Source organism: Zea mays, chromosome 1 (assembly GCF_902167145.1).
Source record: "Zea mays cultivar B73 chromosome 1, Zm-B73-REFERENCE-NAM-5.0, whole genome shotgun sequence".
Classification (NCBI taxonomy): Eukaryota; Viridiplantae; Streptophyta; class Magnoliopsida; order Poales; family Poaceae; genus Zea; species Zea mays.
Genome location: NC_050096.1, coordinates 289,026,516 through 289,043,057, shown reverse-complemented (window position 1 = coordinate 289,043,057; position 16,542 = coordinate 289,026,516). Strand labels below are relative to the sequence as shown.

At 44.1% G+C, this 16,542-nt stretch overlaps 1 protein-coding gene, 2 non-coding genes and 1 pseudogene across 3 annotated transcripts; 2 read left to right on the top strand and 2 right to left on the bottom strand.

Moving 5' to 3' along the window:
* Positions 1–391: 391 nt before the first annotated feature.
* Positions 392–588, bottom strand: LOC111590693 (U2 spliceosomal RNA). The gene has a single exon (XR_004855733.1). It is a non-coding gene; the product is annotated as a U2 spliceosomal RNA (small nuclear RNA).
* A 3,319-nt stretch (positions 589–3,907) lies between these two features.
* Positions 3,908–4,729, top strand: LOC103645648 (coatomer subunit epsilon-1). Its single transcript, XM_020544380.1, has 5 exons — positions 3,908–4,115; positions 4,200–4,255; positions 4,331–4,368; positions 4,491–4,577; positions 4,708–4,729. The coding sequence occupies exons 1-5, from the start codon at positions 3,908–3,910 to the stop codon at positions 4,727–4,729; spliced, it is 411 nt and encodes a 136-aa protein (XP_020399969.1).
* A 70-nt stretch (positions 4,730–4,799) lies between these two features.
* On the top strand, positions 4,800–9,097 carry LOC103645647 (xylose isomerase-like; annotated as a pseudogene).
* A 3,325-nt stretch (positions 9,098–12,422) lies between these two features.
* Positions 12,423–12,494, bottom strand: TRNAQ-CUG (transfer RNA glutamine (anticodon CUG)). Its single transcript has one exon. It is a non-coding gene; the product is annotated as a tRNA-Gln (tRNA).
* Between the last annotated feature and the right edge of the window lie 4,048 nt (positions 12,495–16,542).

Below are 16,542 nucleotides of genomic sequence, written 5' to 3'. Positions count from 1 at the left end.
TCGATCGCGTGTAGAAACCATAAGAGGATGGAGACATAGGTATAGCATACTTATGTGTATTTCCTCCGCGCGATTTACAGCTTTCCTTCTCGTGATCCTTTTCTTAACACGCTAAAATCATTTGTTTACGGTATGTCTATATAGACACATGTCTTACCATAAATTTGTTTAAAGAACGATAAACCACGTTTTCTAGACATAATGAAAGGAGGAGGTGGTGGATGATGGAAAGTAATTATAACTAATAACAAGACCATGTATGCAAATATAAATAGACATAAAAATAAGATAAATGACAAACAAAATCAGAATAAGAGTAACCATACAATAGATGTAATCTAACAAATAGATAACTTAGCACTTTGTTAACAATTTTATTTTTTTGATTTGGTTGGGGTGCGCCAGGCTCAAGCAATAGTGCAACGCTAGAGCGACACATAAGGGACCCAATGGCAAGCCACTGTAGTGGACCCTTCCCCACAAAAAATTAATTTAATATCGAAGTGGACACATGGCCCACATATCAGATATTAAACTGATAAGAACAGATACTACACTTGATCTTAGCCAAAAGGCCGAGAAAGGTATGAATTGTTATGTTGACTGAGGTCTGCTTTTATAAGCCTTCTCTGCTCCCTTCCGCTGAAAACCGCCGAGGTGGGACTAAACTGAAGCACCACAAAGCACAACATTCATACCTCTGTCTGGTTGCGTGGGCTTTCTGGGCTACCAATACATCGATGCTGGCCCGGTCCGCAGAGTCTCTCTCGCTCGAGTCCGTTTCCACCGCAGCTGGCTGGACACAGGCCACCCGCCGTCCGGTTTGTTTCCCAGACGTCGAGGCTGAACTCCATCCATGTTTGAAACAAAATCTTCTTTGTATGATGATCGTACGTACATGAATGGAAACGTTCCAGGAGGGAGGCCAGTTGGCCACACGGAGTCTGATCTCCATTCTAGTCGCAACCCCTTGCTCCGGCCATCGTTCGTTCGCCTACGAGGCTCGACGTACGGTAGTACGTGGCCACCTCCCACCTGTATAAATGCTGTATTTTTCTTCTTTTTTCACGGATTGCTCGGCTTTCCTAGGTAGACGTAATCATTTACAAAGGCCATAAACAAATTCATGCTTTCTTAGTTTCAGGCATAGAAGGGGCCGATCAATTTATCAAAAATTATAAGGTGAAAAATATCGTAGTATATATAAACATGCATATACTAATTTGTGTATAGCATAGATAATAAATTAATAAAAACTAATACCATATAATTGTATATATTGATTAACTCCAACAAGGATTAAAATAATTTGCCTCTACGATGATCGATCACATTAAAAGCTTTGATTATATCTGAGAGCTTTGATTAAACTAATACCATATTTGTTCATGGTAGGATAATGTACTGATACTTCACCCTGGTTAGACACCTGCACTTTTTCCTATCTTATTCCCCTAAGAAAATGCACTGCCAAGGAACACACCTACTCTACAACTTTGAGTTCTATTTATATAATACATAAAGGGTCCTTTGCTGACAGTAGTATTTGTTTCTTTCTGGCAGGTCCCTTGACAAGAACATACCAGGTGTGTAAAGCACTCATCAGCTCTATTTAGTTCAATATTTGCAATCTCTGTATATACATTCATGCAACTAAAAGGGCTTGTGTGCAAAATAAAGCTGTGTGTTGTAACATTATGATATCTGCTTCTCACTTTACAGGTCCACCAGCTAGCTGCTCATACGACATTTACTGTTTCGGGAAGGTTCTACTAGAGCTAATCACTGGAAACTTCGGTGCGAGTGGCTCAACCAACGCAGATTCAGAAGAGTGGTTAGCAAGAACATTAGATTACATCAACGCAAATGACAAGGAGGGTGTCTCAGGTATTGTGGATCCCACCCTTGTTGTGGATGATGACCATCTAGAGGAAGTGTGGGCAGTGTCCATCGTCGCGAAGACATGCCTGAATCCAAAGCCCTCTAGGCGTCCACTCGCTCGATACATCTTGAAAGCACTGGAGAACCCACTAAGGGTGGTGCGGGAGCAGGAAGAGTTCCAATCCAGTCCATCTCACCTCAGAAGTACCCCATCCCAGGGCTCTTGGCGTTTTGCCTTCCATGGAAACAAGTACCACAGCTGGGAGGCCATGCCAACGTCGGGGCAAGCACTTGCTCGGAAAAATACAGCGAAGTCTCAGGGGACCGAGGGGAGTGACGAGGACGAAGAGAACTCGTTCTCGTTCAAGAGGGCTTCACGGGACGATTTTCCGGATCCCATAGAGTTTGAAGGAGGTGTTGTTGTGAAGGAGTACCCGCAGACTAGCTAGCGATACTTGATGTGCATCTCTTTGATGTCTCTAGGTGAAAAGCTGTGTATACAGAATAGATAATTTTTCCCCCTCCTTTCTCTTTACTTGTTTATCTCAGTCGATTGAAATGGAATAAATGGCGCACTGCGTGTGCCATCCTTGAAATGCAAGCCAATTTTAGTGGTTGATCCAGCTGTGGACTTTCAGGTTGGGGGGTTCTGAAAGTGAATTGTAGTGGAGAGCAGTTTAAGCCTTAGCCGGGAGGTGGTTCTGGTCGTTGGGTTGAATGGGATCATACTTCTGCAGCTGAAAACTTTTGAGCATGGCCACTGGTGCGTACTGAGTGTGATAGAGCATTCATCTGCAGCTGCAGTTTCATCCGGTGAGCTTGAACACCGAAGACGAAATGGAGGGCACCTCCATGGTCTGTTGTAGCTTCTGTTGAGTTTGAAAACGGACAAAAGAAGCAATCTGAACATTATGGAGATCGGTGACAGCAGACTAGTGCCATGGACGGATGGCACGCAGTTCTGGAGATCGGCGACAGCACTGCCCGCCCCCTCCGCGAGACAGCACCAGTTACGGGAGGTGGAGCTGGACCTCTTGTATAGATAGAATAAAGAAGCACTTCAATCCATACGGGAGAGAGAGAGAGAGAGAGAGAGAGAGAGAGAGAGAGAGAGAGGGCAGCTTATTTCTGACGTAAATCCGCGCGGAATTGGAGTTGGGTTTAACCCGACGCTGGATCAGCTGGTCCAGGACATCGGTGACTCGTTTTGGCTTCAGGCTCTGGTGGGACAGTGAGACTCGAGCCCGAGCGGGGGAAGTTAAGCCTGGCAAACTCAATCTATTACTACTCTATAAGACCCTATTGTAGGCGTGCACAAGTGCACCGTGTTCTGCCCGTCCTCCTCACGCGCAATCTCAGGAATCCCCGCCATCATCGTCCTCCCCACGCGCAATCTCAGGAATCCCCGCCATCATCGGCCCTAGCGCACCTTCCTTCGACAACCTTCCATATGAATCATCCATCGCGTCCGTGCTCCCCCTCGCGCAATCCTACCGCACTCGCTCCCGAAATCGGCCGCCACGACGCCGCACGCCATGGCTCCTGCCCAGCAGCTGCAGCTCCCTCCGCCTCTGGTGGTTTGGCACGCCGCCTCCTCGCCCAGATCCGTCCATGGTCCGCCCCTCCGGCCTCGCCCAGCTCCAAAGCTCCCTCCTGCTCGCGGGCACGCGGCCTCGCCCTTGGGGACAGGCCCTGGGCCGCCGTCTCGGCTCGCGTCCACCTCGTCCAGCGTCACAAGTGGCGCCGCCGCCGGTGCCGGCTACTTCGATCTCCCGCCCGTCGTCGACTCGTCCAGCAGTACCTACGCTCTGAAGCCGATCCCCTCGCCGGTGGCGGCGACGTCCGCTGACCCGTCCCGGGACTCGGCGTGGGAGCCCAAGCGGAAGCGAACTGGCCCGTGCGTCCCCCGCATCAACTCGAACCGAAGGGACGACCGAGCGGAGTCTAGACTCAAGAGCAACCACGACCTCCCGGATCTCTCTCCCACCCAAGCCTCGTCGCCGCCGTCTTCTGCTGCACTGCAGCGATGGCCTCCCCCGACCTGCTCTTCAATCTGTGGAACCTCTTCTACCTGGGCGCCTACCAGGCAGCCATTAACAACATCGACATCCCGGGCCTCGACGCCGACGCCGCCGCTGAGCGCGATGCCATCGTCTTCTGCTCCTACATCGCCCTCGGCTCCTACCAGGTGCGAACACATTGGGCGTCAGGCGCCTCACCGCTAGCTCGCCGCAGTTGGTTCCGGCTATGATAGGTGGGCACGCGCGCATGCCTTTCTGTGTTTGTGCAGCTGGTAATCAGCGAGATCGACTCGTCAGCCGCTACCTCGCTGCAGGCCGTGAAGCTGCTCGCTCTGTACCTCACTGGAGACAAGGTTAGTGCGCTAGATCTGAATTGTCGCCTCTGATCTGGCTTTAATCGCGCTCTGCTGATCTGGATCTGGCTTTAGTTTTTCACCATCTGCAAGAGTGGCTCCCTTCAAGTGCGGTAACAGCTTAGTTTTTCACCATCTGCAGATAATGTAGAATGTGGGGAGCGTACAATAGATGTAATAAACTCTTGCAAAGCTTTGCGAGATGCTTCTCTCTCGAAAACTCTTTTTCGTTTAGCTTCTGCAGCAGCCTGTTGCTTCAGCCCTTCTTTGCGTACAAAATGCATCCAGACTTTATCCTCAACTTGCAACCGAGCCCTCCAAGGTAAAAGCATAAGCTAATTTTTTAGTGAATCATTTTTTATTGAAAAATTGTAGATCATTGTTTTCCATTTCAATTTTTTATCCATTATGTCAAATGCGGTCATGTATTATTTCATGTTGTTTGTGTTCAGGAATGGTTTAGTCTATACATGATTCTGACTAAATGTAACAGAAAATCTTTTTACTGATTAATCAGATAATTGATTTAGTGATGAAAGTCTGGATGGTCGCTGTCTGAATTATATTTCCTCCCAGAAAAAAACACGACACCAGTAGTGCTTTTCCTTTTCTCAAGATCACCTGCATGGTCGCTGTCTGAATATCCCAACAATTCGGAGTTGTCCCCTTTTACATACCTACAGCCGTATTGTGTTGTACCAGCCACATATCTTACAATTCTTTTAATGGCAGTCCAGTGTTCAGAATTTGGTGTCTCCATAAACCTGCTCACCATTCCCACAAAATATGCTAGGTTAGGTCTGGTGTTTACAAGATATCTCAGACTCCCAACTATACTTTTGTACTTGGTAGCAGCTAACACCTTGTCAGGTTTTCCAGGTATTAACTTGCATTGTTGCTCCATTGGAATGTCAACTGGATTACACCCTTTCATCCCACAGACTTCAATGATTTTATCAGCATATGCGCTTTGACAAATAGTGATTTCACCAGGCTTTTGTGTAACTTCTATACCAAGGTAATAAATCAGCAGTCCAAGGTCACTCATACTGAACCTTCCTTTCATTTGCTGTTTGAACACCTCTATCTACTTGTTATCTGGCCCACAAATAATGAGATCGTCCACATATACACCTATGAGTAACCGAGACGCATTCTTTCCTTTTTTATAGACAGCATGTTCTTTTGGGCTTCTTTTAAAACCCAAACTTACTAGCTCCTTGTCAAGTCTGGCATTCCAGGCTCTGGGAGCCTGTTTGAGTCCATATAATGCCTTGTTCAGCTTCAAGAATCAAGACCCTTTCTGCACAGGTTGGATCAATGAAACCAGGTGGTTGTTTAACATAGACTTCTTCACAAAGTTCTCCATTTAAGAATGCAGATTTCACATCCATGTGATGCACCTCCCACTCCCTTTGTGCAGCTAGAGCCAGTAAAATTCTTACTGTCTCCAACCTTGCCACAGGAGGAAAAACTTCATCATAGTCTATCCCTTGGACTTGAGCATACCCCTTTGCAACCAGCCTAGCCTTATGTTTCACAATTCTCCCTGATGGATCTTTCTTTACCTTGAATACCCACTTCAGTCCTATTGCCTTTTGACCCTTTGGCAGATCAGCAGCCACCCAGGTTCCATTTTGATGAATGGACTCCATTTATTCCTCCATGGCCTTTCTCCAGCATGCCTCTTCTAGAGCTTGTTCTATGTTCATTGGCTCATCAGCTGCTAACATGCACACCCCACTATATTCAAAATCAAGTACTTCATTTGCTGAGTCATACAAATCTGCAATTGTTTTGTATCTCTTTGGTACCCCTGCTGAAAACTGAGGACTCTGCTCAGGAGGAGATACCCAACCTGTAGCTGTACTTGACCCCTGACTTTGAGGTGAATTTGGAGCATGAGAGGGTCCTGCTTCACTATTATGCGTAGCTGAGAGTTCTCCCTCTGGTGAACCCCCATCTGCCGCTTCACTATACCCCCTCTTTACACTCACTGTGAAGTACATCAACCCTTTGCATCTATGCTTATTTGCTTTGCTATTAGGATTGGATGCGCTTCAGTGTTGCCTTCTGGCACACGTTCTGTGGTACTAGCGCTGATCCTTTCGGTGCTCCTACAATGACTTGGCCTTGGGAGGATGGCACAAATTCGTTGGCCATGGCTAAGAGAAGAAGTATGATGATCGCCTAACCTACCTTTGTGCTTTAGTCCTAGCCTTCTGGGTTATGTTTTGGTCTGTTTGTTGGAAGAACTAACTTCTGTTTCAACTGACATTTCAGTGAGAGCTCACTTTGAGTTCATGGAGAAGTTGGGAGTCAACAAATGGTGCTTCCATGACAGGGATATTGCCCCGGATGGGAAGACACTTGAAGTATGTCCATCAGTTGTGTTGTATACTTCTGTTAATGCATGAACTCATAAGTATAATTGGCTTGGTCTGTTATTGCTATCGCAGAAGCAATTTTCAGTATTCAACCTTACAATTGGTTCGATAGCTGTGTCCTTCAGTTATGTTTCATGTGTGCTAACAGTTAATAAATGAAGCCAGTAAAGTGGCTTGGTGGAGTTATCTACGATACTGTTTTAAGAGCAACCTTAGAAATTACATATGGTTCTGGTTGTTATGGGTCGATTTGTTATTGGATGCTACTAATTATCTATTGGACTATGTATTGAGCATACAATTATGATTCCTGATGTGTTCCAGCTATCTTATGCTCACATAAAAGGATTCATTTTGATTTTATTTCATTCACACCCATCTGACTATAGGAAAAACTCATCTGTAAATGAAGCAGCAAACATTTCATCTCCTGTTAGATACTTTTTAAGATGAAGTGTTGCAACAACTGACGACTTTAGTTCAGTAACATTACTCTTAGAAGTTTCCTAAGACTTATTCTCACACTGCAGGAAACAAATTCTAACTTGGATGAGATAGTCCAGCTGGCAAAGCAGCTGCAGGTTAGTTTAACCTTTAAATTGCTGGCACTTAGCTGTACCCCACCATTTTGCATTACCCTGTTTGCTTTTTTTTTTAATTCCATTTAGGGTGAGACCAATATAAAGCCATTGTGGGGTACCGCACAGCTCTTTATGCATCCACGTTACATGCATGGCGCTGCTACGAGGTTGGTATCTTGTTGGATTGTTGGTTTTGTGTGTTCTAAACAAAGTTATGAACTCGGAGTATGACTAGAGATGAATATTAATCACTCTTCATTAATGTTGCAGCCCAGAGGTTAAAGTATATGCTTATGCGGCAGCACAAGTTAAGAAAGCTTTGGAGGTGGGTTATCTGTGATCACCATGATCAATCTTCCTTCATTTCGCCCAATTTTTTATTTGACCTTATCTCCTTGCAGGTCACTCACTACCTAGGTGGTGAAAACTATGTGTTCTGGGGTGGAAGAGAGGGTTACCAAACTCTTCTGAATACTGATATGAAGAGAGAACTTGACCATCTGGTATGAATGGGGTTTATTTGCCGATTCTGTCTTAGCTTTACTTTGTGGCCAAATTATCTGATTGTTTGCTGGATTTGTCCAGGCTAATTTTCTTCAAGCTGCTGTTGACTACAAGAAGAAGATTGGATTCAACGGTAATTCAGTCCCGTTTCTTTATGATTACCCGTTCCAATGTCCATAACTTTGACATAGTGCATTGTCTTTACTATGCCAATTTGGTGACAGAACTAAAATTTTATTATGTATTTCAGGAACACTATTGATAGAGCCTAAACCACAGGAACCAACAAAACACCAGTACGCTACTTACTCAGTAATGGATTAGCAAAGTATCCTACAGGATTCAGAAACATTTATCCTTGTTTCTCTGGCAGGTATGACTGGGATGTTGCGACTACGTTTGCTTTTCTACAGAAGTACGGTCCTACAGGTAATATAAGTTTTCATATTTTTGGAATGTGAATACATTGTCAACAAGTTTCTGTGAGTGAAGCTTGTGTGAGATTAACTGTTTGTTCTAAAAGTACACCTTTTTACTGTTTCACATGACATAGGAGAGTTCAAGATTAATGTTGAGTGCAACCATGCTACTCTATCTGGACACAGGAAAGGTTTTTTTGCTTGGCTAAATTGAGTTGAATAATAGCTTAAAGATTTGCATGTTAAACTTGCAGCTGCCATCATGAATTGGAGACTGCACGGATTAATGGGCTGCTTGGAAATATCGATGCAAACACTGGTGATCCTCAAGTTGGTATGTGTCACTGTTGTATATAACTCCTTTGTTTTTTAATAAGCGTATGACCCGATATTATTTGTGTTACACTAGAAACATACATGCATTTCTTTATTCTTTTCTAGAGAGAGAAAATTAAAAAATGAGGCATGCATAGTAACTTACCTTACCGTTATGGACAGGTTGGGACACAGATCAGTTCATGACAGACATTGCAGAGGCTACTTTGGTTATGTCAAGTGTAGTTAAGAATGTGAGTGGCATGAACCAGCTCTCTCCCTTTTTACTCAAATCCACATTGCCTATGTACTTCCCAGTTGCACTCATATGAGCTGCTGCGTTTTTGTTTAACAGGGTGGACTTGCACCTGGTGGTTTCAACTTTGATGCCAAATTGTCAGTACCTTTTGTGTAGGTTGTAACATTGCTCTATGGCTTCAATCAGGCTAGGAAAGGAGACTTTGAGACGCTAGAAAAGAAGGTTCTAGAGTGGGGTGAGCCCGCTGTTGCATCCGGCAAGCAGGCAAATGTATTGACAGTCTAGGCGTCCTCTCCACCTGTGCGCTGATGGTTGCTGATTAGGTATGTCATGATGTGCAGGAACTGGCGGAGATTCTGTTCCAATCTGCCCTATAGATGGTGCCATGACCATAGCTCCAAGAATAAGCACAAGGGTGCGCCCTCCGACCACGCACTCGTCCTCACCACGGGAATGTTCTGGTTCCGTGCGATGGACTACCTACAATACAGCGTGGAACTGAGATAATTAGGATGTAATCTGTCAGGAAATTTCCAGAATTGTTACCTCCTTTTGTTTAGAGTGTGTTAGTGGAATCACACATGATCAACATCCTAACAGAATCATTGTGTACAGAGAGCTGCTTTTACTTGGAAGTAAAGCTGAGGATGAAGATGTACTTTAGAGGAAATGAAACCCTATAACGATAGATGAGTAGAAGATGCTAAAGGGTGTTGCATGAATATGCTAGAAATGCTAATAGGACTAGCAAAATTTTGTTTGTTTTAATAGTTCAGAATGATAATGATCTGTTGTTACTTAGCCGGTAAACCTTCCTTGCGCCACTTTGTAAATAACAACAAATTAGTACTACAAACATCTTTATCATTTGGTTTTGCTGCAAAGCAATCATTATGAAGTTTCTAAAATGTGCTTCCATCCATAGGTTTGATCCTGAAACGGGACTCTTGACTCGTTATTTGAAAAGTGCTCAGAGAAGGCCAGTTGGATCAGGCTCAAATACACTCATGCTGTAGACTACTATTTTACTTCGTTATTTGTTTCTTGACTTCTGATTTCTCATGCAAATGGCATGCTTTAAAAAATTATTCACGTGAAATCTACAAGCAAAAGTCACAGTTTATAAACTTAGTAACTGACACATAAAACAAGGAATAGCCTTTCAAAAATTACTGACATAACATGTGTGGTAGATCTCATAACACAGAATTTGATTTACTTATTTTGGGCTGATCAAATAAAGCTTGTCGCAATGTATTTGGTAAATGCATTAGGGGCAGATCGTGCGGGGAGATTGGCAAATTTCTGTATTAGAGCCCAAAGGCCACCACCTTACGCAATCAAGCTTGACAAGAAGAGGATAAGAAATCTCCACATCAATGTTATTGAGTCCTTTACCAATTCATCTATTATTTGGATATAGATACGTGCCCATGCATATATCTCTACTACTATGAAGAATCTAAGACTGGTTGCAACGGTTCACTCTTGGCCTCCCCTCCCCTAATCCTGTAGCTCGCGTAGGGGCTATAGAGCAACTCTTCAACCCGCAACGATGTCCTCTACGGCGCCCCCTAGGTGGCGCTCCTTTCTCTCTCACGCCAGATCAGAAGGAGCACTGTTCTCCCCCGACGCTGCTTCGCGGAGACACCTCCGGTCGCGCGGTCCAGAAGAAATCACCGGCTCCGCTTCGCGGCAGTTGCAACCACGGGACGATTCCGGCGGTGGTCGGGCGACGACACGGCAGTGATGCAAGAAGCCTCACTCCGAACCGGTCCACTTCGCCGAGGACCATGAGGCTAAGGACGACGGGCCCCATAGAGGAGGCGATGCCGGCGTTCAACTGCAAGCGAACCGATGGCTGGTGTTCGTCGCCGCAATGTGGCTGCAGTCCATGGTCGGCATCGGGTACCTCTTTGGCGCCATCTCGTCGGTCATGAAGGCCGCGCTGGGCTACAACCAACGCCAGGTGGCCGCGCTCGGCGTCGCCAAGGACCTCGGCGACTACGTTGGCTTCCTCGCTGGCTCGCTCTCGGCCGTGCTACCGTCATGGGCGATGCTGCTCATCGGCTCCGCTCAGAACTTCCTCGTCTACGGCTGGCTCTGGCTCATCGTCACCAGGCAGGCGCCGGCGCTGCCCCTCTGGATGGTGAGTCCGTCTTTTGCTCTCTTTTTTCCTTGTTTATTTATGGGATGTGAATCCTTCGCTTGGTTCATCGGTTGCCTGGTTCATCGGTTGCCGGTAGACGACTCCGTCCTCGGCCAGAATAGCTGTTGGCCGGTACATGTTCTTCTACTAATCCTTGTTCCTTCCTCGTTCCTTGAATGATTCATGAGATTGGTAAGTGAATATGAAGCGGAGGGTACTGAGCTGAGGCTATCCCTCATGTGGTCGTCCTTGGCATTTACCTGTTCACTAAGCAGATTTACCTTGCCATGGAAAATATCAAGCACTTCCATTTTTGTCCATACAAATGTATACACGAATTTGTCACTTCGATGTATGTATTTTGTTCAAATGTTTGGATGAGTGGACATAGTCAATGTTCCCAAGCGTGCATAGTTCAAAACAAAGTAAAATGATTTTTAATATTTTTTTATAACGAAATAGTGGAGATCAACTTGAAAAAAAATTCTAAACTTAATGCATAGCCGGCCAAGCGTTTGAAAGAAAAGAAAAGAAAAATAGAAAATGAAGTTAGTTATGTTAGTTATGTGGAAATGTATATTTAATGTGTAGAGGAATATATAGGGGAATTTATAGGGGGAACGGTTGCGGGACGAGTGAATATATGGAAGAGAATCTTGCTGACGTGACTGCATGGTAACATTTAGGGGGAACGCTTGCGTATCCGCAAGCGTTACCCCTAATTTTTCCCCCTATATCACTTTTTTGAGTCACATCATCAACATTTCACCCCCTATGTTTTCATCTCCCGCAGCGGTTCCCCCTAAATACTCCCCCTATACCCCACTACAACTATAAAATATCATTTTCTATATCTACTACCAATTTTTTATCTACTAACAATTACTCGTGGCCCCACAACACAGTGCTGTAGGGGGTAAATAGTAAACCCTTTGATCTGGGGGACTCCCGCTCCCACCCCTACGGCTGCAGCGCGTAGGGGGCTCTCTAGCGTCAACCGCTGCGCGCGTAGAGGCCCCCTACGCAAGGGGAGAGGGCGCGGTAGCGCAACCGCTGCGCTCAGTCTAAGGGGCAAGCTTCCTCCCCTGGTTCTGCCTCCCGTTTGAATTGTAAGATCTTGGGATATTTTCTAAACATTTGTATAAGTTTGTAATTTATTGTGGTAGTCTTAGCATTGAAATGATGCAATTGACATGACATTATTAAAATCATATATAGAAGTCCGTGTGATACTAATGGTTGCAATGTAGTGGTGAAATAGCTAGATTAAAATAACAAAATTTATGTATGGCTAGGATCATAAATAGATTACGAAACATTTTCTCACAATAATATAACACATATTTGTACATAAGTCATCATGTCATTATATATTCTCGTTGCAACGCACGGGCACTCACCTAGTTTTGTTTGAAGATGTCTGAAAAACAATTTTGTTTGCAAATGTCTAAAAAAAACTTTGTTGCAGACCCACATCAGGAGCAGCACCGTTTTATATTCCTCCGTAATGGTAAAAAAAATTGTGGATGAGAGGGAAAAAAATACAAAAAATGAGGTCCCACCGAGATTTGAACTCGGGTTACTGGATTCAGAGTCCAATGTCCTAACCACTAGACCATGGGACCTTGTGTTTTGTAAACGCAAACTTATATTATTTACATAAAATACTACTTTTAGTCGATTGCATTGCATCCCAATTCCCAAGCACTATGGTTTTACTCAGCAGATGATAAAAGCCACTGTTACCATTTGTTTATGGTGACTATATGAGATTATGAGACCGTTTGATTTATACATATGCTACATGATTCTTATTTAGGGCACGTGCCGCCGTTCATGTTTCCAATGCACGGTTTTGAACTGAACTCTTCCAGCTAGCCTAGTACTTCTATTGCATAGTCAATTAAATTTTCTTTCCTCTAATAAATTTCTCCGGTCCTTTGTTAATCTCCCTTCTTTTTTTAAACAATGGTTATAAATATCTACGATTAGTTTATTCTCTTGAGTAGTTTTTTCACGTGGCTGAGCTTCATTTGTTGCTACTCCCTCCACATGAGTTTGTATTTCTAGGTTTGTAGTCAAACTATTTTAAACTTTGACCAACAATATATATCAAGTTAAATTATTTTAAACTAAAACAATTACATATTATAATAGTTCAAGTCATGATGAAATTTTTTACTTTTATGTTGTAAAACCTAATGACACATCTGGTACAACCGGTTAAAGTTGATAATGATTGACTTAGGACAAACCCAAAAAGACAAACTCATTTGGACGAAGACAGTAGTATTTAAGGCCTTCTCAAATGGCACATTGTATCACTCCTGCACCCCAAATACCATGTACGGTGTCCACCCCACACGATCCAACGGTGCTCCCCATCTGCTCCCACATCGCTCGTGAGTCCTTTCCTCACCCCATATGTGGAGTGATCAACGACTCCCCGTATATGACTGTTCCTCATCGTTGGTCATTGTCTACGGTTGCTGCGAAGTTGCCAAGTAGGGAGGTGGAGGTAGTTTGGAGTTCGGCTGCGGCACGACGACGAGGAAAGGGGTGGGTCCATCGAAGACGGTGCAGGTCCTGTATGCGGTCATCAAGCGAAACCTTGCTGGCGATGCTAGAATACGACGACAGTCGCGGTCATGGAGCGAGTCTACGATTAGATTTGTAGACCATCAAAGAGGAGGGAGGCTCGATCCACCGAGAGGCAGTGCGGTGAGGTCAGAGCCCACGCACGGAGGTATCCTCGACCACAATCGTCATGGGTGGGTGGTTGTAGCCGTCGCTGCCCAGAACATGCCTCACATCATCAAAAGGTATATATATTTCTTCATGTTTCGCTTCACCATGCCTAGATATGTGATTTCCTTGGCTCATGTGGTCGAATCCAGCAAGTTGGCTCATGACATATTATCTGAATTAGTTGCACAAGGTAGTTTGCATGATATTTTTGTAAACTAGGAGGCGCACATGAAGGAGTTGGTGTGGGGATGTGATAGGTACCCTTATTTAATATGCACATTTTCTCAAATGGTTCCATCAATGAGATTATCAGTTCCCTAATTGATTTATTGCCACTTGTCAGGATGTAGACAAAGAATGAGTAAATCACGGTATGGTACAGATAGTGTCGATCGCGTGTAAAAGTTTTAAAAGGATGGAGACATAGGTCTAACATACTTATGTGTCTTTCCTCTGCCTGATTTGCAGTTTTCCTTCTTGTGATTGTTTTCTTACCTGTACTCGAAGGTGGTTGCGAGAAGCCGTGGATGGAGTTGCATTTCCATCTTGGTGCCCCTCGTCATCCTCTAACAAGTAAGGAGGAGATGGTACCTTTTGGATGAGCAAAAGGGTATTCCAATTGACAAAATGCAAATCATGCAACGATGTTCTTGAGTTATGTTGATCTCATGCACCTGAGATAAAAGATATGTCGTTCCTTTCAGAAGCTATATTCCAACGTATTAACTATGCTAGATTCCCATCTTAGTATTTATCAGCATGTGTAACATGATTTTGGCTATGAGAATCACATGAAGTTGGATGACATGCGAGACATACATATTACCAGAGATGCATCCAAAGTGCATATTAATTAGTGAGTATGGAGGGGAGGAGTTAGGGAGGGAGATAAGGTGTGCCCCAACCTATTAATTATGTTCAATCTCGTGTTGACGCGCATCTGACGGTTGCCTTAGTATATCCCACCGTTCACTTTAGTTTGACAATTATCCTCATTGGATCCTTATCCTCAAATATCTCATCTTCGATTGATCTATCCACTCCAATAGTTTCTTGCGATTTGGCCCCTCCATTCGATCTTTATCACCTCTCTCCATCTCTTTTATTCAATCTTCCTTAGTATGTGTCCATCTCTTCCACTTGCCCCTCCGCCTAAAGGAATGGATCATTTGATCCCCCCACACTAGGCTAAGTTGAGTTCATTGCACTCAAATACCTTTGAAGAGCACAGTGGATACCATTGATAGAATTGAAAGATGAAATCGCCTAGAGCGGGGTGAATAGGAGAAACCTAAAATTTACAAACTTTAAACAGGCACTAAGGCCGGGGTTAGTGTTAGAATTAAATTGGAGTGCGGAAGATAGTTCTCCTTGCTTAGAGTTGCTCAATCAATGCGGATAACGTTTGGTAGCAAACTCAAATTAATATGAGCAAGTGAACTATTAGAGAGAGGAAAGGGAGTAAACAAAACAAGTGAGGAACAACAAGTGAACACGGTGATTTGTTTACCGAGGTTCGGTTCCAAAGAACCTAGTCCCCGTTGTGGAGGCCACAAAGGCTGGGTCTATTCCAACCCTTTCCCTCTCTCAATCGGTCACTTAGATCGGTCGAGTGCTTCTTCTTAATCACACGGGTCACTAAGACCTCGCAAGGATTACCACACATATAGGTGTCTCTTGCTTGCTTTATAATTCACTTAGAAGGTTGAGAAAGAGATGAAGAAAGCATGATTGTGAAAGCCAAGCAACAAGAGTGAAAAAAATCACACGGGTCACACTCTCTCCAGTCACTAAGCACTAATGATCACTTGTCTAAATTGTGGGACTTGGAGAGATTGAAAGCTTTGAGTGTGACTTTGAATGGATTGCTAGCTCTTGTATTGAATGTAAATGAGTGGAGTGTTTGGATATATTGAATGGAGGTGGTTGGGGTTGTATTTATAGCCTCCAACCACTTCCTAGCCGTTGCTCCTTTTTTGCCGACCGCGGACGGTCTGCGCCCCTGGCCCGGACGGTCCGCCCCTGCACATCAACGGCTGAAATGGCAACAGTTAGCAGTAACGGCTATATCAATGACTATAGAGCATTTAATGTGTCGTCAGATGTCAGATAAAGCAGTCATGTACGGTCCAACCGTGCACCCCGAACGGTCCATGAGGACGCTAAAAATGAATTCTATCGAACCCGTCACCTTCGGATTTTTCTGGTTTTACAACGATCGGACGGTCCACGCCTGGGGTCGGACAGTCCGCGCTTGGTCTTTGAACGGTGCTCTCTTCTCCATCGGATGGTCCGTAGTGTAAATTAATGTTTTTGTAGAGTTTCTGTCTGAGGGTCTCCCTGGTGTCGCGGACGGTCCGCCGCAAGGGCCCGGACGGTCCGCGCATAGGTGTTTTTCTAAAAAGCTTCTCCTGTCCGGAATAATCTACGGTATTCCGGACAGTCGACTTAGAATAGTTGTAGATGAACTTATGCACCTGAGAAATGATCAACTAGGCAAACTAGTTAGTCAATAAGGTTTGTGATGGTTGTCAAACACCAAAATCGATTATAGGAAATGTTTAAGTCCATTTCCCTTTCAGTCTCCCCCTTTTGGTGATTGATGCCAACACAAGCCAAATAAAATATAAAGTATAGAAATGTAACTAGTTTGCAATTTTGACAGATGTGCAAAAGTTTTTTGAATTTAAACCAATTGAAAGTATTTCTAAGTATACATGGTTGCTTTCTTCTAGTTTGACATTTTGGACCACATTTGCACCACTTGTTTTTGCAAATCTTTTGGAAAAGTCTTTTCAATTTTTTTTGCAAATAGCCAATGGTATAAGAATATGATTTTAAAGCATTTTCTAGATTTTGAAAAATTCTCCCCCTGTTTCAAATGCTCTTTCCTTTGGCTAAAAAACCTCCCCCTGAATAAATTCT

What these genes read in the sequence shown, in the direction of transcription:
- LOC103645648 (XM_020544380.1), top strand. Translation starts at nt 3,908, where the DNA reads ATGGCCTCCCCCGACCTGCTCTTCAATCTGTGGAACCTCTTCTACCTG. An exon ending in AGTGGCTCCCTTCAAGTGCG is followed by an intron (nt 4,369 to 4,490) that starts GTAACAGCTTAG and finishes TTTTTCGTTTAG; the next exon opens with CTTCTGCAGCAGCCTGTTGC. An exon ending in TTGCAACCGAGCCCTCCAAG is followed by an intron (nt 4,578 to 4,707) that starts GTAAAAGCATAA and finishes GTTTGTGTTCAG; the next exon opens with GAATGGTTTAGTCTATACAT.